This window comes from Haliotis rubra, unplaced genomic scaffold (genome assembly GCF_003918875.1).
Source record: "Haliotis rubra isolate DU_JTF1 unplaced genomic scaffold, ASM391887v1 Scf437, whole genome shotgun sequence".
Taxonomy (NCBI): Eukaryota; Metazoa; Mollusca; class Gastropoda; order Lepetellida; family Haliotidae; genus Haliotis; species Haliotis rubra.
This window is the reverse complement of record NW_025767121.1, coordinates 217157-243277: the sequence shown is the minus strand read 5'-3', so window position 1 is coordinate 243277 and position 26121 is coordinate 217157. Positions and strand designations below refer to the sequence as shown.

General features: G+C 39.9%; 1 protein-coding gene across 2 annotated transcripts in view; it reads right to left on the bottom strand.

Moving 5' to 3' along the window:
- The window catches only part of LOC124289245 (synaptotagmin-5-like), a 91665-nt gene that overhangs the window by 38133 nt on the left and 27411 nt on the right, over window positions 1-26121 (bottom strand). For both annotated transcript variants that reach the window (XM_046725850.1, XM_046725851.1), the window contains exon 2: window positions 4376-4584. In XM_046725850.1, coding sequence (XP_046581806.1) covers window positions 4376-4584 — 209 coding nt within the window. The remainder of the gene's footprint in view (window positions 1-4375; window positions 4585-26121) is intronic.

The following is a 26121-nucleotide window of genomic DNA, read 5'->3' as shown; positions in this document are numbered from 1 at the left end:
CGAAGTTGAGAAATGTAATTATTGTTCAGAGAAGCTGTAATCACAGGGATATAGTGGGTCGAGTTAAACTGATTAATTAGTGATGAGATTTGACATTAATCAATATTGGCATATGATAATTAAATCTGATCATTTAATTTCGCTGAATGAGAGTGAGTGCATTACGATGATGTTGAAATTTTAAAAACAGATTTTGGTTGCTGAGGAGTCTTTTACTGATTTTGATATTAAATCAACCCTTATGTAATTTGAATTTTTATTGTCTTCCTTGGCATATTTACAAAGTAACTCTTTAACAAAATAGGATATGCTCACCTTTTGGTATAAAATTTCACTGCATGTTAGTGCCTTGTAGTGAATGAGAGAGTTTAGTTTTACGCTGCACTCAGTAATATTCCAGCTATATGGCAGCGGTCTTCAAATAATCGAGTCTGGGCCAGACAATCAAGTGATCAACAGCATGAGCATTGATCTACGCAATTGGGATACAATGACATGTGTCAACCAAGTCAGCGAGTCTGACCATCTGATCCCGTTAGTTGCCTCTTACGACAAGCATGGGTTACCGAAGATCAATTCTAACCTGGATCTTCATGGGCAGCAGGGTTTCTGAATTTTATGATTCTAAAATAAAAGCTATAATCCCCTGTCCCTGGCTTACAAATTATTTCATTAATCATAAAGGCAAATTTTAAAAAGCGATTTTGGACTGACTAACTTGAGATTTGATGCAAAAAGAAAACTTAATGGTTCAACTTATAATTGCTGTTAGAGCTGATAAAATGTAAATTATAGTGTCTGATTTCAATAGAGCTGATGAAATATGTAAATTTCACAGTCTGATGCGATTAAACTGATGAAATTTAAATTTCAGTGTCTCATGTCATTAAACTGATGTCATTTAAATTTTCGTGTCTCATGTCATTAAACAAATGAAATGGAAATTTCAGTGTCTGATGTCACTAAACTGATGGAATTTATATTTGCATGTCTGATGTCATTTAAAACATTGAAATTCTGTTTCTTAAATCTCTGATCACAATCGTCCTGATAATTGATGAAATGTAAAGTACAAAAGAGTAAACATGATTGATCAGATATGATAATTCTGCCTTTGCTGCTAACAAACTTGTTCAATCTAATTAAAATCAGATATTGTATTTTGATTGAAACCTCCCCTAACAAAAAACCTACTACTGTCCCAAGCAAACTTTGATCCTTAAATAGAAATGAATAATGCATTGGTTTTTGAGCTGATCAAATGTTACCCTTTGCCATGCTTTCATCAAACTGGTAGCTATGGACAGCTTTTACAGGGAATTTTACTCGTGAGTGAAGGGTGAGATTCAAATCTATGCACATCTAAAAATCCTTGTTGATTTGTAAAAACTGAATTGACATCATGTAAAATATCCACACTATCACACTGTCATTACCCTTCATTCAGAACTGCCTCATTACATTCGTTTCGGAGCTCTGAAATCAGATATACTGCAATACCTCCACTCACTTGTAAAGAGAATTTAAAAGTCTCCACCATGATTGGCTGAATAGAAGTTCACGCGATGTAAGATATCGATGTGTAGTGATTACTAAAAGATCTGATTCAAATTAGATTAAAGGCAGATGCACGAAATGAAATTAAAGCCAGGTGATGAGAAAAAATGAGAAGCGTATATTTTTCCTCTCCTAAAGGTATTACGCTGACTTTACGTCGTCGCCAACGAAGAGTCGGATTCTGAGCCTAATGATATCTGACTGTTGGATGCAGTAGCGGATCACAATCAGATGTCAGTCTAGATACAGGGCATCCACTGTTGCCCGGGACGATACTCTCTACCAGGGAAGAATTAGTACATAGGATCACCATCTGTCTGGTGGGAAGCAACATGGCCGATATTTCCAGGAAGACGAAAGAAATGGTCGACTAACTGGTCATCTCCAATGAAGTCAGATAAGCTTAAATGGCTTAATATGTTGCCCATTAATTGTGACTGAAGATTGTGCAAGCCTTTGAGAGTTGGGTATATTGGATTATGGGGCTCAGCAATGGCTTAAACAGATTGGAAAAAAGGATTAGGAATAGGTCTTTCGTGCTGGTCTGTTTTCGGTGGAGGATCTGCAATCCAGAAAAAGAAGTGCTACAACTATTGTTCTTTAGTCTTGTTACCAAATGGAACTGCAATGTTTTGCCAATGCTTTGTTTCGGATGCTGTGCATATGGTCTTCATTTTGCATCCAGATGTGCATAAAAATTAGCATCAGTTTTGAAGGTGTCTACAGTGGTGTGCAATAGGGTTGGAGTGGTAAACAGAAACATTTAAGATGACCAATATGGAGGTTTTGTTTGTTTGTTGTTTAAAGCCACAATATCCTGTTAATACTCGACCGCCTCTGTGGTGTAGTGGTTAGAGCATCCGCCCGGAGAGCGGAAGGTCGCGGGTTCGATCCCCGACTGCGTCATACCAAAAGACGTTAAAATATGGTACTTGTTGGTCCCTGCCTGGCGCTCGGCATTAATGGGTACAACAAGGACGGGTCGGCTCGGAGTCAGTATAATGTGTCTGAGTGGGGTATTCATGCTTCACTGCGGCGTGGTATCTCAGTGGGCTAGCACTATAAAATCAGCTTCAGTCTGGGCTAGTACAAGCAGCTGCACATACACATACACACGCATGCACGTCGTCATATGACGTTATATTCTCAAGCACGACGTTAAACCCAATTTCACCTGACCTCACCTGTTAATACTCAAGTCTGGAAAAACCAAACCAGTGAATGATATTATGAACAATGTTGGCTGGGTATGCCACTCAAGTCGCCTTCTATAACCTTCTAGGTTGTTGGGGACAAATTCTAACCAAGCTTCCCCACAGGGTAATGAAGCAAAGGTGGCATATTTCATTTGGATGAGTAACAGAAGGGAAAAATGTCTACTGAAATCTATTTGCCTGAGGTGATCGCTCAAATTATCAAACTTCTTCCTTAATACAAGACCTGTGAAGGTCCGGATTAGAATTGATCTTCAGTAACCCATGCTTGTTGTAAGAGGTGCCTAACGGGATCGGGTGGTCAGGCTCGCTGACTTGGTTGACACATGTCATCAGCTCCCATCTGCACAGATCGATGCTCATGCTGTTGATCACTGGATTGTCTGGTCCAGACTTGATTATTTGAAGACCGCCACCATATAGCTGGAATATTGCTGAGTGCGGAGTAAAACTAAACTCACTCACTCCCTCACTCCTTAATACAACAAAAAGATCAAGCTGCATCAAGAAGTGTCAATAATGGACAAGCGGAGACATCCAGAATACCTGTATATCATGACGAGGAAGAAGATGAACCATATGCAGTGCTCAAACAGTAAAATAAAATAACTTATTGCATACCTTTCATGTAATGATCCAAAAACATTGCTCAGCTGACTGACTTAATGTACTTATGAATCTCTAAATCTTATATTGTGTATTAATCAGCTGACAAAATGGCCACTTATGAACAAGAAAACAAGTCTCCTGACAAATGTCTTCTTCAAAGATGATTTTTCAAATTTGGTGTTGTCCTCATGTGCATTAAGAGAGAGAGTGAGTGAGTGAGTTCGGTTTTATGATGCTTTTAGCAATATCCCAGCAATATCATGGTGGGGGACACCTGAAATGGGCTTCACACATTGTACCATGTGGGGAAATGAACCTGGGTCTTCAGTGTGATGAGCGAACACTTTAACCACTAGGCTGCCCCATGTGTACAATATAACTACCAGGACAAAATCACTCCCAATGGTTCCTTAGAACTGATTTAATATCAAGAATCCCTATTAGATCAATCATCAATATTTGCAAGTGTTTTAAGATATGTGTGATGGAAGTTGCAGAAACTATTCCAAATTCCTACAAATATTAAAATGATCCCCAGACTTTTTATTTTTCATTTATTAATGTGAATTTTAAAATTGATAATCTGGAAAAAGTAAATGAAATTTGTAAACCAGCAAAAAAGGTTGTTTCATAAACTGTATGAACCTGAAATATTTTAGCTCATTTAGCTTTGAACAAAGAAGACATAACTCTCAGTTTTCATGGCCCCGAAAATACAATATACTGTATCTATATGAAACAAAGTGTAAAATAGGTTTAAACACATAGATTACTAAACACTGTGAAAATCTGATTTTTAACTAAGTATTTCACATGAATGAGTGAGTGAGTGAGTGAGTAAATTTAGTTTTATGCCTCTTTTAGCAATATTCCAGCAATATCACGGCAGGGGACACCAGAAATGGGTTTCACATTTCATATGAATGAAACATAATGGATTATCATGATTCACCATATATTCTAGGTTGTAAAGAAAAATGCTCAACAAAATTTACCTTTTTGTCATAAAGTCTTGTGTCAATTTTAGTGAAATCGATAGCGTCGTGCATCGAAGCTCTTCTTCGTTGGTTATAGGCAGGGGGTGGGGTCGATGGAACAGCCTCGGATCCCATCATTGGGCCGGTCAGCTTCTCACTGGGAAAGGTGAAGGCCAACTCTCGGAGACCAGGTATTGAGGCAGGTGTAACTACACCGGAACTTATTTCTGTAACAGAAACAGAGAAACTATATTTATGAGAAATACATACTTGCATCAGAAATTATCTCTGCAGTTGTATATTAGATTAGTAAAACATAATCTGGAAATATGCAGACAGGCCAAGCTGAGCTGAGCTGTGCTGTGCTGTGCTGTGCTGTGCTGTGCTGTGCTGTGCTGTGCTGAGCTGAGCTGAGGTGAGCTGAGGTGAGGTGAGGTGAGGTGAGGTGAGGTGAGGTGAGGAGAGAGGAGAGGAGAGGAGAGGAGAGGAGAGGTGAGGTGAGGTGACACGAGGAGGGCTGAGGAGAGGAGAGGAGAGGAGAGGAGAGGTGAGGAGAGGAGGTGAGGAGAGGAGAGGAGAGGAGAGGAGAGGAGAGGAGAGGAGAGGAGAGGAGAGGAGAGGAGAGGAGAGGAGAGGAGAGGAGAGGAGAGGAGAGGAGAGGAGAGGAGAGGTGAGGTGACACGAGCTGGCTGAGGTGAGGTGAGGAGCTGAGGTGAGGTGAGGTGAGGTGAGGTGAAATTGGGTTCAACATTATGTTTATTGTCACCTTGGCCTGTCTGCATGTGCGTGTGTGTGCATGCATGTGTGCATGTGCTTGTACTTTTAGCATTAAAGTCACACCAATTGAGAGTCAGAGCTTGACAATGTTGTCTGCGACTTTGGTAACAAAAATGGCAATGTCAGTTTTGGATGACGTAATCATCTATATAACGACACAATAAATTTTCTCAACCCCATGGGCCTTTTGTGTGTCTGGTTTGCGTTGACACAATTTCATGCGAGTGTGGGTGCATGCATAGGTGGGTGCATGCATGTGTGTGTGTGTGTGTGAGTTTGTGCATCTATGAAACAAACACCCTTATAACGAACTGCAAGATGTAACAAACAGCTTTCACTGTCCGTCAACTTGTACATTTCAGTCGAACAACAAACTGAAATCAGCAATGTGTTTAAATTCGTTACAACCATAGTTTACTGTATGTATATACATACATCATATACGCCCAGTGAAATCAACACCGACAGCCACATGTCCATAGCTGTCAAACACATGCCTCACATTTATTGATTTATGTCACCGCAATCAGCAAGCTTCCTCCTTGTCAGCAGTTTAATCTGCCACACAATATACAGTACTATCTCAACTCCCTGCAAATTATGGGTCTCAGCTCTAGGACTATTCAATTATTTCCACCACGATCTCCCTTGCACTGATATCAACGCTGACCCAGCATAGGAAACACATGTTCCAACCCAGCTGGTCTGTGTGGCATCGATACGACGGATACATGAATGGTCTTCATTCATTTATTTCATTTTCTCCTGCAATTTTTCAATTTTTATTGAATTATAATATTAAGAAGAACAAATTTATGTCTGTTATATAATCAACCGACTTCGACTTTTTAAAAAATTACAAAAAGTGCTATGTCGGTTTGAAATTATGGTTATGTAACTTCTTTTGTACGTAGCTCCAGTTTATGCCAATTTCAATTTATAAACCAATTTCATAAATTGTTTGATGGATAGAGCTGTAACTTTTGTCTATTTCTCATTTTATTTTAAATCTATAATGGATTAAGTAATTGTGTCTAACAACCCTTTATCTAAAAAATTGATGGTGTACTGACATTTTGTTTGTGGTGTGCTTCTTATGCTTGCTCAGCAAAACTTTAGTTCAAAGTGAGGATAGCAGTTTTTCACAGAACACTTCGATCTCAACAAGAAACCATGGCAACAGGAACTATTCAGCATTAAATTTAGTTACAAGTTTTGTGCATTTGACATAAAAAACAAATTTAATCTTTATTTTGTTAGTTTTAAGACCACCTCACTATTGGTATTACAACAGGGGAAATCTGCAAGACAAGAAAAGCTGACCCAGTTCCAAAGAAGAAAAATGTTCAGATCAACTTCTGTTAATATAATGTTGATTATACATTTTGATATTTACACCACTTGTCATATTAGATCCTTGTTTGTGCTGTTGATCACTGGATTGTCTGGTCCAGATTTGGTTATTTATAGACTGCTGCTGGAGTATTGCTGAGTGCTGCATTAAACAACAAACCAATCAACCGAGGAACCAACTTAATATTAATCATCAAACATGTGGACCTTCTGAGATATTACTGAGGAAAATAATGTATGAATGAAAATTAAACTCGAACAAGTAGGAACTTATTTTCTCAAATATTTCACGAATCCTTTACACCTCCAAGTTTTGGAAGGCTAGCCTCAACTATGGTTGCTATAGAAACAGCATCTGATATTATGGAAATAAAAATCCAAAGATTAGTTTGGATTCAGAACCGATTCTGCTCCGTCAAATGAAACAGATTGTGTAGATGTGTTCGCCATTATAAAACAAGTAAAGTTATCAATGTCGTATATATTGGAATAAAAAAGTTGGAATTGTATATCCATGGAACTATCCCCTTGTTCATCACACCAACTTCTAAATGCTATGCAAATAAGTCACTTTACATCTGTCAAGAAGATCAGTACTTCTGTTAAGAAGATCAGTACATCTGTCAAGTCTAAGATCAGTACATCTGTCAAGAAGATCAGTACATCTGTTAAGAAGATCAGTACATCTGTCAAGTCTAACATCAGTACATCTGTTAAGAAGATCAGTACATCTGTCAAGTCTAACATCAGTACATCTGTCAAGAAGATCAGTATATCTGTCAAGTCTAAGACCAGTACATCTGTCAAGAAGATCAGTACATCTGTCAAGTCTAAGATCAGTACATCTGTCAAGAAGATCAGTACTTCTGTTAAGAAGATCAGTACATCTGTCAAGTCTAAGATCAGTACATCTGTCAAGAAGATCAGTACTTCTGTTAAGAAGATCAGTACATCTGTCAAGTCTAAGATCAGTACATCTGTTAAGAAGATCAGTACATCTGTTAAGAAGATCAGTACATCTGTCAAGTCTAACATCAGTACATCTGTTAAGAAGATCAGTATATCTGTCAAGTCTAACATCAGTACATCTGTCAAGAAGATCAGTATATCTGTCAAGTCTAAGACCAGTACATCTGTCAAGAAGATCAGTACATCTGTCAAGTCTAACATCAGTACATCTGTCAAGAAGATCAGTACTTCTGTTAAGAAGATCAGTACATCTGTCAAGTCTAAGATCAGTACATCTGTCAAGAAGATCAGTACTTCTGTTAAGAAGATCAGTACATCTGTCAAGTCTAAGATCAGTACATCTGTTAAGAAGATCAGTACATCTGTTAAGAAGATCAGTACATCTGTCAAGTCTAACATCAGTACATCTGTCAAGAAGATCAGTATATCTGTCAAGTCTAAGACCAGTACATCTGTCAGGAAGATCAGTACATCTGTCAAGTCTAACATCAGTACATCTGTCAAGAAGATCAGTATATCTGTCAAGTCTAAGACCAGTACATCTGTCAAGAAGATCAGTACATCTGTCAAGTCTAACATCAGTACATCTGTCAAGAAGATCAGTACATCTGTCAAGAAGATCAGTACATCTGTTAAGAAGATCAGTACATCTGTCAAGTCTAACATCAGTACATCTGTTAAGAAGATCAGTATATCTGTCAAGTCTAACATCAGTACATCTGTCAAGAAGATCAGTATATCTGTCAAGTCTAAGACCAGTACATCTGTCAAGAAGATCAGTACATCTGTCAAGTCTAACATCAGTACATCTGTCAAGAAGATCAGTACATCTGTCAAGAAGATCAGTACATCTGTTAAGAAGATCAGTATATCTGTCAAGTCTAACATCAGTACATCTGTTAGAAGATCAGTATATCTGTCAAGTCTAAGATCAGTACATCTGTCAAGAAGATCAGTACATCTGTCAAGTCTAACATCAGTACATCTGTCAAGAAGATCAGTACATCTGTCAAGAAGATCAGTACATCTGTCAAGAAGATCAGTACATCTGTCAGGAAATCAGGACACCATTTCTGTTTGAAATGTCGATCCCACTCAAAATTAAGAAACAGTATTCTTTATAAATGCTTTCTTGTACTTCCCACTAAATGTAAATTTCAGCATTTTTGTAACATGAATTGTGAGTCAGAGGCAGAAGAGGTTTCCTGCTACTTTGGTAAAAATTGGCAATGTCTGGGTTGGATGATGTAATCATATACTGGACAAAATAAGTTAGGGATATTGGTATTTTTATGATTGATATTTTATCAGTGTGTCAATGAATATATAGATCATTATTCATAATTTCAAAATTTACATATATCCCTAACTATTTTTGTCCAGTATATATATAACGCCACTATCAGGTTCCTCAACTCTATTTGCCTTTTACATATCTGGTGTGTGTTTGTGCAATCTCATGTATGGCTTAGATCAAACGTGAAGTGTTCCTTAATCAAAACTGACATTGATATTTTGCATATTTCAACATCTGGTTTCAAACATGATTTGCAGAAATTCACAAAAAATACCATTATGATGCAATATAACTACCATCCAAGTAGACCGCCTCCGTGGTGTAGTGGTTAGAGCATCCGCCCGGAGAGCGGAAGGTCGCGGGTTTGATCCCCGACCGCGATCATACCAAAAGACGTTAAAATATGGTACTTGTTGGTCCCTGCCTGGCGCTTGGCATTAATGGGTACAACAAGGACTGGTCAGCTCGGAGTCAGTATAATGTGTCTGAGTGGGGTATTCATGCTTCACTGCGGCATGGTATCTCAGTGGGCTAGCACTATAAAACCAGCTTCAGTCTGGGCTAGTACAAGCAGCCGCACCTACACATATACACATACACACGCATGCACGTCGTCATATGAGCAAATATTCTCAAGCACGACGTTAAACCCAATTTCACCTCACCTCACCATCCTAGTAAGATTCGGATGCTGACGATGTTCAGTGATGACAGGTTTGACTTATGAATTACTACATGTCTTCACACAATGTCACTTAAAAAAAGAACATAAAAAACATGTTATATTTATACATAAATGTCATGTTTAGGATTACTCTTTAAAAGTACAGATTCTAGTAATTTGGGGATCCTGAGTCGCAACAGAAATTCGAACCAACACTCTCAGAGTCAGGCACCAAGTTGCCAGCACAATCGGGAAAGTGTAATCCCAAGTATAACATAAGTTACAACACAATGTTCATCTGAGAGTAACCCGTGAAGGTTCGGGTCAGAATTGATCTTCAGTAACCCATGCTTGTCGTAAGAGGCGACTAACGGGATCGGGTGGTCAGGCTCACTGACTTGGTTGACACATGTCATCAGTTCCCAATTGCACAGATCGATGCTCATGCTGTTGATCACTGGATTGTCTGGTCCAGACTCGATTACTTACAGACCGCTGCCATATAGCTGGAATAATGCTGAGTGCGGCGTAAAACTAAACTCACTCACTCACTCATCTGAGAGTTATTACTTGTATATTACCTTTGAGAAACCAATATGAGTGAGTGAGTTTAGTTTTCAACTCAGCAACATTCCAACTATATTTGGAAAACCAAATATGACAGTTAGAGACTGCAAAATGTCATATTGGAATATTATCTCTCTCTCTTTTGTGGGAAGTGGGGACTTCAATCTAAATTTGAGTAAAAAGTATTCATGCTCACCAAATCAAAGAAATGGTTTGATTCCCCTCATGGGTACAATGTGTAAATCCCATTTCTGGTGTCCCCCGCTGTGATATTGCTGGAATTTTGTTAAAAGCAGCTTAAAACTAAACTCACTCACTTTCTCTCTCTCTTTCATGTATAGACTTGTATTCTTGAGATTTTCTTTTGTAATCTTAGCTGCATCAACCCTCATAAATGTAAACTAACAGTGATGATGATGATAAAAATGAATTCCAAACATTTTAATTAACCATTTGTGGCATAAGCTGAACTTTGAGAGCTACAGATTATTATGCTGCACTGTCTAAATATAACCCTGCACACTTGTAAACGAATAAGGAACATGTATTTGTTTAGAAACGAATACCAGTTGAGAAAAGCTTTCAATAGCCTCACCCCTCATAATGCTAAAAACACATTGATTTCAAAATGAAAACAAACGACTTGCTAAATATAAATTTTGGATTTTTAAAACGAAATTTCAATCACACAGAATGAAGTCATTCTTTTCTAGATCTTAATATCATTTAAGACTTTTCAACAATAATTTCCTTTTCTCAACAAGTCCAAGATCATTAGGAAATAGGAGAGCTGATCTTCAAACAGAAATAGACAAATACTCCCACGGAACACCTTTGAATTCCTGAAGGTTGGCAAAGTATTGACCAGCGCCATATCAATGAACTCTTGTGTTGTCATTACATTGATATCTCCAGATTTTCCAATAGCGCCACCATCATGGAATCAATTCCCACATCTTTCCTTCTTTCCTCAAAACATTACTTTGTAATGGATTTCTCACTTGCTGATATCTTTGACAGGAACAAAGGTATTATTCCAGCGAGATCAATGTTCTACTGGGAACACTGCCATATTTGCATGCCGATAAACCATGCACGGAGGAAACCTATACGTCAGTAATTTACGGCCTTTCAAATTACTAACACTAAAAGAATAAGCTGTTTTTCCAATACTAGAACCACGTGGAACGAACAGGGACTGAATTAGGTATTAATGTTCCTTCTATTCTGTCAGTCTGTGGAAAAATGGTAATTCCATGATTTATACAAATCAATTGGTTACGTTTCCAAGATTATTTCCAGATCGAGTTTCATCAGAAAGTTTACAGCTGCGTTTGATTGTTTTAGATATAAAGCAATGTTTCAGTAGCTCTAATCTAAGATTTACTGCTTTTCAGTGAGTGAGTGAGTGAGTGAGTATGGTTTTATGCCGCTTTTAGCAATATTCCAGCAATATCACTGCCTCGGACACCAGAAATGGGCTTCACACATTGTGCCCATGTGGGGATTCGAACCCGGGTCTTCGGCGGATGAGAGCGGACGCTTTAACCACCAGGCTACCCCACCGCCCCCACTGCTTTTCAGGTAGAATCAAGCATGGTATTAGTGTGAAGTCATTAGGACTCTTGTCCAGAGAATGTTACAACCTTAGGCCTCAGTACGGTATAGTTTTCAATGACAAGACTGACTGACTGACTGAGTTTAGTTTTACGCCGCTTTTAGCAATATTCCAGTAATATCACGGCGGGGGACACCAGAAACGGGCTTAACACATTGTGCCCATGTGGGGAATCGAACCCGGGTCTTCGGCGTGATGAGCCAACGCTTTAACCACTAGGCTACCCCACCGCCCCTTCAATGGCAAGAATTGTGTCTGATGCAGGTCTGTGTTTTGATTTGTATCATACGATCCTGTGTCCTGTGTTTTCTGATGAACAATTACCTTGCCTTTGCATGAGTTTGTGATGGGTGGCACTATTTCTGCAGGATGTGCTCACCTTGTTGTGAACACCTTGTCTCATGAATATTTGATTGTGATTCATGTACAATGATAATGATAGTTGGTGAATCGCCCGCCTCCGTGGTGTAGTGGTTAGAGCATCCGCTCGAGAACGGAAGGTCGCGGGTTCGATCCCCGGCCGCGTCATACCAAAAAATGTTAAAATATGGTACAATGCTTAATGCGGCATGATATCTCAGTGAGCTAGCACCATAAAACCAGCTTAAGTCTGGGCTAGTACAAGCAGCCACACATACACATGCATGCATGATCGAAATATTCTTAAGTGTGACGTTAAACCCCATTTCACCTCACCTCTCAATGGTGAATTCTTGTGATTATGAAAAGTGTTTTGTCACTTTTATCTATATTTAGTGACTGATAGAGTCTGATGGATTGCAGCAGGTATTAAAATGCTCCAGCATGTCTGTTTTAGAGGTATTTGATCAAACAAATATTGAAATCAGGTTTTGACACACAGGTACTCAAGTACATTTCCTTTGTTGTTGCAATCTATGTATGTAGTAATATCATCATCATCATCATGAAAAACATTTATATAGCGCCAATTCCAGTCCAAAAGTACTGCTCAGTAGCGCATTCCAACAGCTCAAGAAAGAAAAGTTAGACACTGTATGTTTTCTTAAAAAGGTATGTCTTCAGTTTGGATTTGAAAATCTTCAGGTTGTTTATTGCCCTTAGCTCCAGTGGAAGATGATTCCAGAGAGTGGGTCCTGCCACCTGAAATGATCGATCCCCAAACCTGGTGCTGGACTTAAAGTGTGGGACAACAAGAAGACCAAGCTTTTCAGATCAGAGACTTTGGTGGGGCTGATATCTGGTGATCAGGTCAGATCATGCCACCAACATCAAGGTTGGGACACCAAGAAGTGACTTCATGTATAGCTTCTGTGGGAATCAAACCCAGGTCTTGCTGATGAATGTTCCAGAAACACGCTTTGAAGAGGTTTGGTGGGCTTTGGGGTGTGGTGGGCAAGCTGTCTAAGGTGCCAGGCTAGTGATCCAGAGAGCTTGAGATGCCAGGATCGAGCCAACCTGTGTGCAGACTCTTTCAGTGTTATCACAACCCCTAGTGTACAGTACACAACCCTGTGCACTTAAAAGAACCTACAGAATCCGTTGGTAAATGACCAGATGGTGGCCACATGAATACATGCAAACACCTAGTTGTGGGTACAGCAACATGCTGTAAGCTTGGACAAAGTCCTGTGACTATGTGTCCCAGTCCACCCAGCTGTGAATGGGTACCTCATACGGATGGGAAAGCCACATTAACTCAGTGCAGCTAGTAGCTTCAAGAGTTGTATCTTCCCCAGGGAGTTGAGATTGATGATAAGATGTCCCGTTTAAAATTGACATCCAATGATCGAGGGAAAAACAAAGCACCTTGAGCAGCTGATCTGAGCTGGATATTGGTGCTTTACAAATATATATATAAGTGAATAGAACAAAAAATAAAAAAGGACTTTATGTCATCGATCTTTGCCATGCTTCAACACTACCAACAGCCCTCACCATCAGCTCCATCATTCAAGACCTACTAAAGACCTACCTTCACAAGCAATCCTATTCTGTCTAAATTCAACATCTCCAAACCCAAGCCATGACGTTATCTTTTCTGTACCATATCCTGTCTCAACGTATGTATATATAAATGGAATCTGATGAATAATAAATGGGTTCATCATTATGCATCTTCAGCATAATGAATTATTGTATTAACCACTTGAATCCCACACCAGATATTTGTCTGCATTAATTCTGTAACTGGAAAGGTTTGAAGGTTAGAACATGAAAGCGCTTCTTCTATCCTGCAAAGGTTTGCGTCAGATTTTATAGCCATGCTGATTGAGTGTTGTGGAAGAAATTCTGCCAAATAAAAATCTGATTTATTGCCATAGAAATAAACCGTGAATATTGACACTTCCTTTCTTACGGTGTAAAAATTATTCAGAGACAAACATAGAAAATTATTTATGAATATTTATAACTATTCTTTGTGTTGGATTCGTATTGTAAAATAAAGATTATCTCGTATTGTAAAATAAAGATTATCTCGTATTGTAAAATAAAGATTATCTCGTATTGTAAAATAAAGATTATCTCGTATTGTAAAATAAAGATTATCTCGTATTGTAAAATAAAGATTATCGTTTCTTCTATATTTTATTCTCAATAAAAGAAGCAGTTATATTTAGATAAACTTATCGACACTGAGTCAATGCTGAATGTCATTTTGCTCTGAACTAAGAGATGAATTATTGCAAAATGTTGCCCTTGGAAGATGGAGATTATATTGATGACATGCTCCTGAGACGTTTATTTCATTGCAATGGGAGCGGTGGGGTAGCCTAATGGTTAAAGCGTTGGCTCGTCACGCTGAAGATCCGGGTTCGAATCCCCACATGGGCACGATGTGTGAAGCCCATTTCTGGTGTCCCCCGCCGTGATGTTGCTGGAATATTGCTAAAAGCGGCGTAAAACCAAACTCAGTCAGTCAGTCAGTCATTGCAATGCAGAAACAGTTGGGACAGCTACAAATTCCAAATTGAAATGGGAATGAAAAGAGATGGTAGAACCAATGACAGTAATGATGATATTCTAGCACTACTTTTCCAGAAGTAGATGCTGGACTTTTTGCAGATACTGGGTCAAACCAAACTGGCAGAAAAATACCAGGTTAGCAAAACAGAAAATGACTGGACCCATTTCGAAACTCTGCAGGGTCGTGTGGTCAGGCTCGCTGACTTGGTTAACACATGTCATTGTATCCCAATTGCGCAGATTGATGCTCATGCTGTTGATCACTGGATTGTCTGGTCCAGACTCGATTATTTACAGACCACAGGTATGCAGATGGAATATTTGTGTGTGTTGAATTAAAGCTTAGATGCAACCAACAAAATAAGCGTAATTAAAACACACGTATCCTTTACTCATGACATATAATATACATCGCTGATTATGAAATAAACAAATTAGAAGTGTACAATTGCAAATGAAAAGTGCAATATTTTGTACTTGGGTTTACTACCCTTGAAACGAAGCACCCGGGATACCAAACCCAGTCAGAGTGGGTCAGTGTGCACTCAAGTGTAATGAAGTCTTTCATTGGTTGGTTCATTGCCAATACGCTTAGGGCTCTTTGTGTGTGTATGGGCATCCCGGCCCAAGCCACAGGAACCCATTCACTGCGCATGCGCAATGTGCGCAGTGCAGCACAGCTGTTGAAACCACTTTTCACCCCAGCTAGGATTTTTTTAGTTAATTTTTTTAATTCTGATCGCATTATTTTTCAACTGTAGAAGTTAAATTTGCATTTTTGATAATGTGTTACTGCAAGTCCATACCGAAAGGTATCAGAATCTGCAAAGTTGGGTTTTGCGTTGCATGTAAGCTTTAAACAAAAAACATACAAATAGAATCTATACAATGAATGGTCCTAAATTTGCTATGAAGACATAGAGGTTCTACAAAACATGACACTTCTAGAAAAAGACAGTAAATGAATGGTCCCAGTAAGAAACTGTACAATACATTGTTCCCAACTAATGCTGAAGACATAAAGAATCTGCAAACACTTCCAGAAAAAAATAGTAAGTGAATGGGCCCATTAAGGAACAACGAATAGTCCCTGAGTTATGGTGAAGATCAGAGGATCCCCGACTTTCAGTAAAACAGTACAAGAATGGCCCCATTACGAGACCATGAAAGGAATGGTCCCTAACTTGCGATGAAGAAAGACAGAAATGTTTTGAAATACATTACTTAAAGTGAGTGAGTTTGTGAGTAAGTTTAGTTTTACACCGCACTCAGCAATATTCCAGCTATATCATGGCATTACTTTAAGATTACAGACATTATAGCTGGACTATTGCTGATTGTGGTTTTTAACAACAAACAAATCATTGGTAATAAAGGCCCTGCTTTTGTCCCTGGAAAATAGTTTTCGTCCAACAGACATACTGAACACTTAACACATAAAATATGGCTGATATATACTGAGGGAAAAATAAAGGGATCATATGAAAGCACAAGGGTTCCCTTATTTTTTCCCAGGTTTCTTCTCAAGCTATGCGATACATAGCTTGTGAAGAAACCTGGAAAAAATAAGGGAACACTTGTGCTTTCATGTAATCCCTTTTTTTTTCCCTCAGTATATATTCAAAGGTTTAACAGTAGTATCATTAAGTTTTTTATCTCTGTCAAACATGTGTCAACAGGTGCCCAAACATGACATCCGCGATTGGCGTACATTTCATTATTACTGAAATGGCAATCTGTTACCAGGAACAGGACGGTGTCGAGAAGTGAAACCTACGTCAATCGATGGTGAAAGTCTCACATTTCACAATGTTTTGTTTCTATCTCTAAAACACCTGTTACTTACAACGCTCATAATAGCATCTGGCTGGAAAATCAATATTTTAGAATAGACTTTGTCTTTGTAATTATAGTTTTCACAAAGGTCAGGGTGACTGTATAGTAGAACAGTAGTCTGAATAGCATGCATATTTTGACAGTCTGGAAGTTTAACTAGATACAAAAATTGATAGCTATAAAAGATTTTATTGTTGTCAAGGTCAGTGAGTGAGTAGGTGAGTGGATGAGTGAGTGAGTAGGTGAGTGGATGAGTGAGTGAGTAGGTGAGTGGATGAGTGAGTGAGGTGAGTGGATGAGTGAGTGAGTAGGTGAGTGGATGAGTGAGTGAGTAGGTGAGTGGATGAGTGAGTGAGTAGGTGAGTGGAGAGTGAGGTGGATGAGTGAGGATGAGTGAGTAGGTGAGGGAGAGTGAGTGAGTGAGTGGAGTGGTGAGGTGAGTGAGTAGGTGAGTGGATGAGTGAGTGAGTGTGAGGAGTGGGTGGATGAGTGAGTGAGTAGAGTAGGTGAGTGGATGAGTGAGTGGATGAGTGAGTAGGGTGATGTGGAGTGGTAGGTGAGTGAGTGAGTAGGTGAGTGGATGAGTGAGTAGGTGAGTGGATGAGTGAGTGGTAAGGTGGGTGGGTGGGTCAGTATGTGAGTGGGTGAGTGATAGGGGTAACTATTGAGGTGAAACAACTATTGTGATAGCGATAGTCTTTTGTAACATACTATTGCAACAGCGATAGTCTATTTCTCCTTGAATTGTCTCATCTGAAGTCATTTCCCAAATGAATGCATTGTTTATATGAAATAAAACAAGCTGAAGTAGCTTCAGTCACTTTTAATAACTGACTAGAAACTTGAAACCCAGATCAAGTTTGTTTAAGAGGTAACAGGGGCGGATAACTCAAAATCAAAGTGAACAAATCTAAAACTTCCTGTATTTTGCACTGGTCATTTATCACTTAGTCAATTACTAAACTATCGATAGTCACACATACTATTAATGCATCGATAGTTTTTCATTTCTCCCATCAGTTATCAGAGACCCAACAATTGCAATCCATCGCTAGTTTGATGCATCGGTACAACCCTACTGAGTGAGTGAGTGAGTGAGTGAGGTGGTGAGTGGTGAGTGAGTGAGTGAGTGAGTGAGTGAGTGAGGAGTGAGTGAGTGAGTGAGTGAGTGAGTGAGTGAGTGGTGAGCACTGTGGGCACTACGAAGTATATATCCTCCACAGTCAATTTCCACAAAATTTGGGGCGGTGGGGTAGCCTAATGGTTAAAGCGTTGGCTCGTCACGCCGAAGACCCGGGTTCGAATCCCCACATGGGTACAATGTGTGAAGCCCATTTCTGGTGTCCCCCGCCCTGATGTTGCTGGAATATTGCTAAAAGCGGCGTTAAACCAAACTCAGTCAGTCAGTCCACAACATTTACAAGTCAAAAGTACTTGATATGCAATGATAAATATTTGAGTCCATCTACAGGGCTCATCCCTGCAAAATTCCTTGTCGAAAGGATTACCTGGTTGCAGATCACAGAGTTCTATTCAATCAGCACCATGAATCAATATCCATCTTTCATGAGCCACAGCTAAATTTTTTTTAATGATCCTCTCCTGAACCGGCCCTGCTTTTGTGATCTCTCCCCGAATCCCTGAAGCCCATACAACTGTGTATTAAATGACAGGTCCCTCAAATGTGAATAAAATATCTTGACACAACTGCTTCGACTACCGTCCGTTCAGCTGCTACACAAGAAACCGCCTCTGGGCAGATCAGTTGAAATTCCACATGGATAAATTTGATTTTCACAGAGAGTGGCAAAAAAAAGAAAGAATTTGGCAATCAATATCTTAAAATGGCAAGACAAGGAATTTTGCTGGGATTTGAACATGTTGCCTTGGCAATAAAAGTCTTTCTTTAAACCACATCAAAGCAGAAATGATACTATTCTCCTGACAAGCAATTACAGTCCAAGAATGCAGTGTCACATTGCTCGGGAAGGATCTCATTTTGCGGTTTCTATCAATATTTCACAAGTGTATTGCTGGCTTGACTGGGTCACACTTCATCAAGGATTGATTTTGTGGTGGGAAGGTGCTGCTATGATTGTAAGGTGTTGCTATGATTGTATCAAAGGTTCATGAGAAATAAGGTGACATTAAGAAGTCCTCGGCCGGCAGGAGCTGATGTATTGTTCTCTTATACAAAACATTGTGATAAAATTACCTACACTCCGAACGTATGTGTCACTATGGGACTACAGGCCTTGTACTACAAGTCACCTGTCTCACTACTGAGTGGCACATTGTCCTGTGCATAGAGCTCAGGTCACAAATCAGTTGAAGTTAAGCAAAGTTGAGCTTGGACTGACTGACTGACTGAGTTTGGTTTTACGCCGCTTTTAGCAATATTCCAGCAACATCACGGCGGGGAACACCAGAAATGGGCTTCACACATTGTACCCATGTGCGGGATTGAACCCGCGTCTTCGGCATGACGAGCTAACGCTTTAACCATTAGGCTACCCCACCACCCCAGTTGAGCTTGGAGAGTCCTTGGATGGGTGACTGTGTTTGGCAGCTTGACTCCTGAGAGTTTCCAGGACTTCAGTCCAGCCCCACAATGAAACACATGTAATAAATGTGGTCTCACCTCAGGCAAGTGAGTTTGTTCAAAACTGCCTTTTTTCACCCAGCAGAAAGTGGGTACCCGGTGGGATAAAGTCATATGACTATAACCTTATAGCTCCTAACAACAGCTTGGGTTATCCAGGGTAATAATGTTGTGCTGTTTGTGCGCTTTGAGCATGCCCCTTTGTGGTGTGGAGTATTACGCGACATAAGTATCCTCATTCTTCTTATTATTATTATGTTTTACAGATTAAAGATAGTATGCAGCAGAGAGGGTTCGGGTGATCCTGGCACAGTCAGGCTGGTAAGGCTCATCATCAGCTCAGGGCCCTTGCCCCCTCTACACGCAGCCTGCCCCCTCCACACGCAGCCTTTTTAAGGTGGTTTGACCAAGATATTCTTGGTCGGGTTCTGTGCCTTCCCCTGGGGCAAGTCCCATCTCCAGTATGGTTGGTGTCACTACCGGAGGAAGGCTGACTGGGCTGCAGAAGTGAATTAAAACTTTCCTCTTGGCTGTCTGTAACCCAGTGAAAAACCAGCTTCGGGGGTCAGCCCTAACTGGGTGATGCACGTTTGGTTCAGGGAATATAATTCCCCTGTCTAGGCCCACAACGGAGAGGCGTACATCTTCAGGCCCTTATTATTATTATTATTATTATTATTATTATTATTATTATTACTGGACTACAAGAAATCTGTCTCATTAATGACTTGGTTGACACCTGTCATCATATCTGAAATGTGTAGATCGATGCTCAAGATTTTAACCACTAGATTGTCTGGTCCAGACTAGATAATTCACACACTGCCATCATATAGCTGGAAAATTGTGTGGCATTTATTTTAAACAACAAGACAATATTACCCTGACTATATTTGCATTGACACAAACTTAATGGCATCTGTCAAAACCATTAACACAGTCTCATATTAAAAATTAAGGAATTAATGAAGCTGTAAATTGACACATTTAATACATTTGAGAGTCAGCTGTGATAGTCAATTCCAATACTTTCCATGTTTTCCATCCTCTCCCTTTTCTTTGCACCATTTATTACTTCCATCACTTTTTTGCCTTTTGAACTAAGTAAAATCAGCTGGAAGATCAAGATTGGTTGGTCTCAGGCCTTGACATTTTGATTTTAATTAAAACAAGACATCCTTATTTCTCTCTTCAGTTATTAAACGATATTTTACAATCTGACTGTGTTCATGAATCTTAACTTCACTTCAGTATGATATATCATAATTTTACAAATCAATTCATACCCAGCAACCAGATTACAAAAAAGATGCCTCCACAAATAGCTATGTTGATTTTTTTGTGTGCTGATTGACATCATGTTGGACTGAAGGCTGATGTAATTCTGAATTGAAACAGTGCAGTAGACCCCTTCTGAACCCATTTGTCAATCAAACAGACACATGCATAAGTTAATGTAATCAGTTTTACAGACCTTTAAACTTAACGTAATTATGCATATTTTGATTTGTCAAAAGTTTTTCCCAACTAGCCAAACAAGATTGATACTTAATTTGATTTTATTTCGTAAAAAAGTTCCATCTCCTAAAATGGTGTTGACACAATGTACGGAAATATCGAGAATTAACTGACAAGAACAGTGCCTGCACGGTTCTTTGTGAAATTGTCTGAACAGTGAGTGAGTGAGTGGGTGGGTGAGTGAGTAAGTGAGTGAGTGAGTGAGTGAGTGAGTGAGTGAGTGAGTGAGTGAGTGAGTGAGGTGAGTGAGTGGTGTGAGTGAGTGGGTGGGTGGGTGGGTGGGTGGGTGGGTGGGTGGAGTGAGTGAGTGAGTGAGTGAGTGAGTGAGTGAGTGAGTGAGTGAGTGAGTGAGTGAGTGAGTGAGTGAGTGAGGTGAGTGAGTGAGTGAGTGAGTAAAAGCCTAAAATGATAATAGTCTCAAATAGCACCATTTTCATATGCATGAAAATCGGGTTATTAGATTTTAACTCACAATCACGTCAGCTCTTGGACTAAACCTGCAATCAAAGATCATCCAGAGTTGCCTATTATTAGGGTTTTAAGATTTGGGTTCACATCTAATATTTGCCCAGACTAAAACCAACAGTCCATTCATTATGGTCATAACTCCCCACAAAGTGTGCGCTAAAATCAAAAGGTTCCATTTGAATCAATGAAGGCAAGCTTAAAACCTGAGTCTATAATCGGCGGCTAAGGATCTAAGTGCCTGCAGGTGACTTCCTCCTTATTGTTTTTCACATATTGGTTTTGATGGCGCCATAGATGAGTGAGTGGGTTTCATTAAAGATGCAAAAATTCTGGAACCCGCATGACTTCAGGCATTCCTCCCACATGAAACAGACCTGCCATGATGTAACAGAAATAAAACCTCAAGGCGCCGTTAAACCAACTCTCTCCTCACTGTCGTAAGAAATGGGTTCTCAAGGAATCAGCTTCCAAATCTGCCAATACTAATCATCCAGCTATCGGAGGAAGATGGAAAGAAAGTTGAGAATTATAAATGATCTGCCCCTAAAGCTGGAATCAATACAGATGTAATTTAAATAAGGTTTTTCAATCTACTTTGAACTTCCGAGTCGTAAAAAGGAATAACACGAGACTTTCAAAACCATGTTAATTCCAGCTGAATGAGTGGTCAGAGTTTTTACGGCATTCATGATATCAATATACTCTGCATCATCAATGGCAATGAGAGTATTTGTTTACAAATAGAGCTATTTCAAATGTGAAATACCATTTCATCCAGATCAGTTCCTTGATGGTGTGACGTTACGGAATGCGATGATTGAAACAAGTAATATGACAATGCTTGAATGTTCTGCATTTACAATTAGCTGTCATCAGGCTGGTATTTATCGTAGTTCGATGTTATAGAAGCACAGGATTCAGGATTCAAAGCTCTATGAAGATTTTGAACTGGTGTGGTGCTTGAGTGAATATAAGAAGAACTTAAATCCTTGTCAAAGGGTGGGTGTGTTTGTTGCAATTGTTAATGTCACACTCAGTGATATTCCAGCAGCATGATGGTGGACAGTCTGTGATTAGACTGACTGACTGAGTTTGGCTTTACGCCGCTTTTAGCAATATTCCAGCAACATCACGGCGGGGGACACCAGAAATGGGCTTCACACGTTGTACCCATGTCGGGATTCGAACCCGGGTCTTCGGCATGACGAGCCAACACTTTAACCACTAGGCTACCCCATCGCCCCAGTCTGTGATTAGACAATCCAATGGTTGATGTAATGAGCATCAATGAACACTTCATGTTATCAACCACCATATCCATTCAGCTGACGCTTACCATTTCGGCCAGTTCTAAGCCACAAACCCCATAGGTTCATTCTGCATGCAAGTCTGTCTACCAGTGCACTATGAAGAGAGTTTGACTCAAATTTAGATTGAATTTTTCTGGGCTCCATTTGGACTTTATTTCACATATATTTTTAAATAAGATTTCTATTTCTGTGACTAAATACGAGTCTAGCTGGCCTGTCGACACTTCTCTGTGTGTGAGTGAGTGAGTGAGTGAGTGCGTCCGTGCGTGCGTGCGTCCATGCGTCGTGCGTCGCGTCGCGTGCGTCGCGTCGTCGCGTGCGTAGGTGGTGTGCTTGGGTGGGTGGGTGAGTGAGTGAGTGAGCGAGCGAGCGAGTTTAGTTTTACGCCACTTTTAGCAATATTCCAGCAATATCACGGTGGGGGACACCAGAAATGGGCTTCACATATTGTACCCATGTGGGGAATTCGAAGACAGGTCTTCGGCATGACGAGCAAACGCTTTAACCACAAGGCTACCCCACCACCCCTATTTATTGCATTAAAGGTTATAGACCCAGATACAATAGTAATTATGGAAAGGGAGTGAAAGAGAGAGTGCATGAGTGAGTATTGTTCTATGCCACTCTTAGCAACACTTTCCAGCAATATCACAGCGCCGGTCACCAGAAATCGGCTTCACACGATGTACCATTATGGGATATTGAACTGTGATTTTCAGAGTAACAAGGAAATATTTTCACAACTAGAGTGCCCCTCCTTCCCTCCCTTTCAGTAATCAGACAAAACATCATTATACTGCTTCTTGTGATCCTTAGGACCAAAAATTCTTAAAACCCTTTGCACTAGGAACTCATTAGTGAGAATTAAACAGCCATGATGTAATTACTTGCACTTGTTATCCTTAAATTTGGTGAAAATCAACAATTACATCGATTAAAGCAAATAACTTCACTCACATCAGCTAAAATGTGTCAATGATCAGATGACTCAAGCATTTCAAAGTTACAGGAAAACATGATTAATTATCGGAGGACTTGTCCTACGTCTTTTCAAATTTAATTTACTGTTTAATCCTTCTATTAAGCCTACTCTGTCTGGACACTAATCAACATTTCCACCCAAATTATCGACTAATGTTTATTGTCTTGTTTGTCGACACTGGTGAGACAGACAGGTCATTTTGAACTCTTGACCTTCACAATCTTTCACTGGCTAACTTGGTCTTGATTGACTGAATAAGTGTTGACTTGAGATGCACATTCACTCAATGCCAGACAGATCAATTTAACAGAGCAAGTTCTCGGACATTGTTTTGGTTCTCATTTGTCCTGCATAAGTGTTTAAGGCATCATCAAGATCAAATACTTGAGAATTTAAAGTCAGGTGAAATTGGGTTTAACCATTCAGGCTTTTCACTTTCAATTCTCTAGCCGGAGAGCGGAAGGTCACGGGTTTGATCCCCGACCGCGTCATACCTAAAGACGTTAAAATACGATACTTGTTGGTCCCTGCCTGGCTCTCGGCATTAATGGGTACAACAAGGACTGGTCGGCTCGGAGTCAGTATAATGTGTCTAAGTGGGGTATTCATGCTTCACTGCGGCATGGTATCTCAGTGAGCTACCACTATAAAACCAGCTTAAGTCTAGGCTAGTACAAGCAGCCGCACATACACATACACATGCATGCACATCGTCATATGAGCGAAATATTCTCAAGCACAACGTTAAACCCAATTTCACCTCACCTGGTGCTCATGCTATCAACCACTGGGCCGTCTGCTCCAGATTCAGTTATTTACAAACTGCCGTCATGTAGCTGGAATATTGCTGAGCGAGGCAACGAACAACAAACAAATGATTCCCATCTTGCCGAACCTACACGAGCCCTTGGATCCATTCTCATGATTCTAACAAACTTGAATTACCTGCCCTTGATTTATATTACTATTTTATCAACCATTCAAACCCTGACATAGGGAGAAAGGAAATTGGTAAGGGAGGTAACTCATACTGTCTAAAAACCAAAGCCGCCAGTTTTAATTGACAAGAAGACATGCCTTCCATCAAATGTTTTTTCGGCTTTCCTTTGTCAATAAGGTTTACAATGTTGAATTTCTTGCCAACTGTATTGTAATCAATGAGACTGACCCAATGTTATCCCAACAGTTACTGGTTTGCGACTCTCATTTACATTGGTCTGTTAGATTTGGTAGAGTAGCAAACAAATCGGCAAATGAAAATGAAGGGCAAGTCATTTGAGATCATGAAACCCCCCGGAATGGATCTGGGGTTGGTGTAGCTTTATTGAAATGCATCCCTGGAGATACAGAGGATGCACACTCCTGATGACATCATTATTATACGTGTGGAGACTCTGTCAGTAGCTAGGTAATTAATTACAGAATGAATTAGGAAGAAAAACAGATTATCTGTTTCAAGTGAATTAATGTGCAATTTTCAACATTATTTCCCTTAGGACTGATTCCCTAATTCTTGAGTAGGGAGCAAGAAATTATCCCGTGTATTACCATATATATCACAGTGACAAAGGTGTAATGTTTTGCCACTTTGTAGAAAATATAAGTATGGATATGATCTGACAGACACACAATTTGAATGCATAGACATAGGATCCTTGCATTCCCAAGGGACATAACTCTGCAAGTGTGGTGACTTAAACCACTGCTCTACTCATGTCATCAGCCGGTATCTGTGAACAACTTAATCAGTGGCATAACTACATTGCATAAGATCCTAACATTCCCAAGGGACATAACTCTGCAAGTGTGGTGCCTTAAACCACTGCTCCACTCATGTCATCAGCCAGTATGTGTGGACAACTTAATCAGTGTCATAACTCCCATACAGAAAAAAAGTAATTGCCTACACATAACATATGGTACAAAAATAACTTTGTCAATAATAACCTTTCTCGGCACTCCATCGGTCAGTCCATTAGTAGAGCTTCTTCTGTCTTTTGTTGGGAAACCATATGCATGTTTGCTGGTTTGCCCAATCATTACTTTGCGATAACATTACGAAATGTAGATCGCTGTCCCAAATAGAAACGAAGTAAAACTTTATCTTTTGGACAAATCCAACTGTTTTCAGCTTGAAAATGACTCTTGCTCGAATTCCGCAAAAATATGGTAACTGACCTTATTTAAGTGTTCTTTAACATTGCGACCGCCTCCGTGGTGTAGTGGTTAGAGCGTCTGCCCGCGGAGAGCGGAAGGTCGTGGGTTTGATCGCCGACAGCGTCATACCTAAAGACGTTAAAATATGGTACTTGTTGGTCCCTGCCTGGCGCTCGGCATTAATGGTTACAACAAGGACTGGTGGGCTCGGAGTCAGTATAATGTGTCAGAGTGGGGTATTCATGCTTCACTGCGGCATGGTATCTCAGTGGGCAAGCACTATAAAACCAGCTTAAGTCTGGGCTAGTACAAGCAGCCGCACACACACATACACACGCATGCACGCCGTCATATGAGCGAAATATTCTCAAGCACAACGTTAAACCCAATTTCACCTCATCTCACCTCTTTAACATTGCACACTTCAATGTTACCTGGGGTGGTAGGGTAGCCTAGTGGTTAAATTGTTCACTTGGCACGCTAAAGACCCGGGTTCGTTTCCCCACATGAGTACAATGTGTGAAGCCATTTCTGGTGTCCCCTGCCCGTGATATTGCTGGAATATTGCTCTAAGTGAACTACATCCATTGCACACCAGTGCACAGTGCTTCAGAATTCAGGCCAAATTTCAGTCTCAGATCTTATGAGGAAGTTAGGCATTGCCTGACTTTATTCACTTGTCCAAAAGATGTCAAAACTA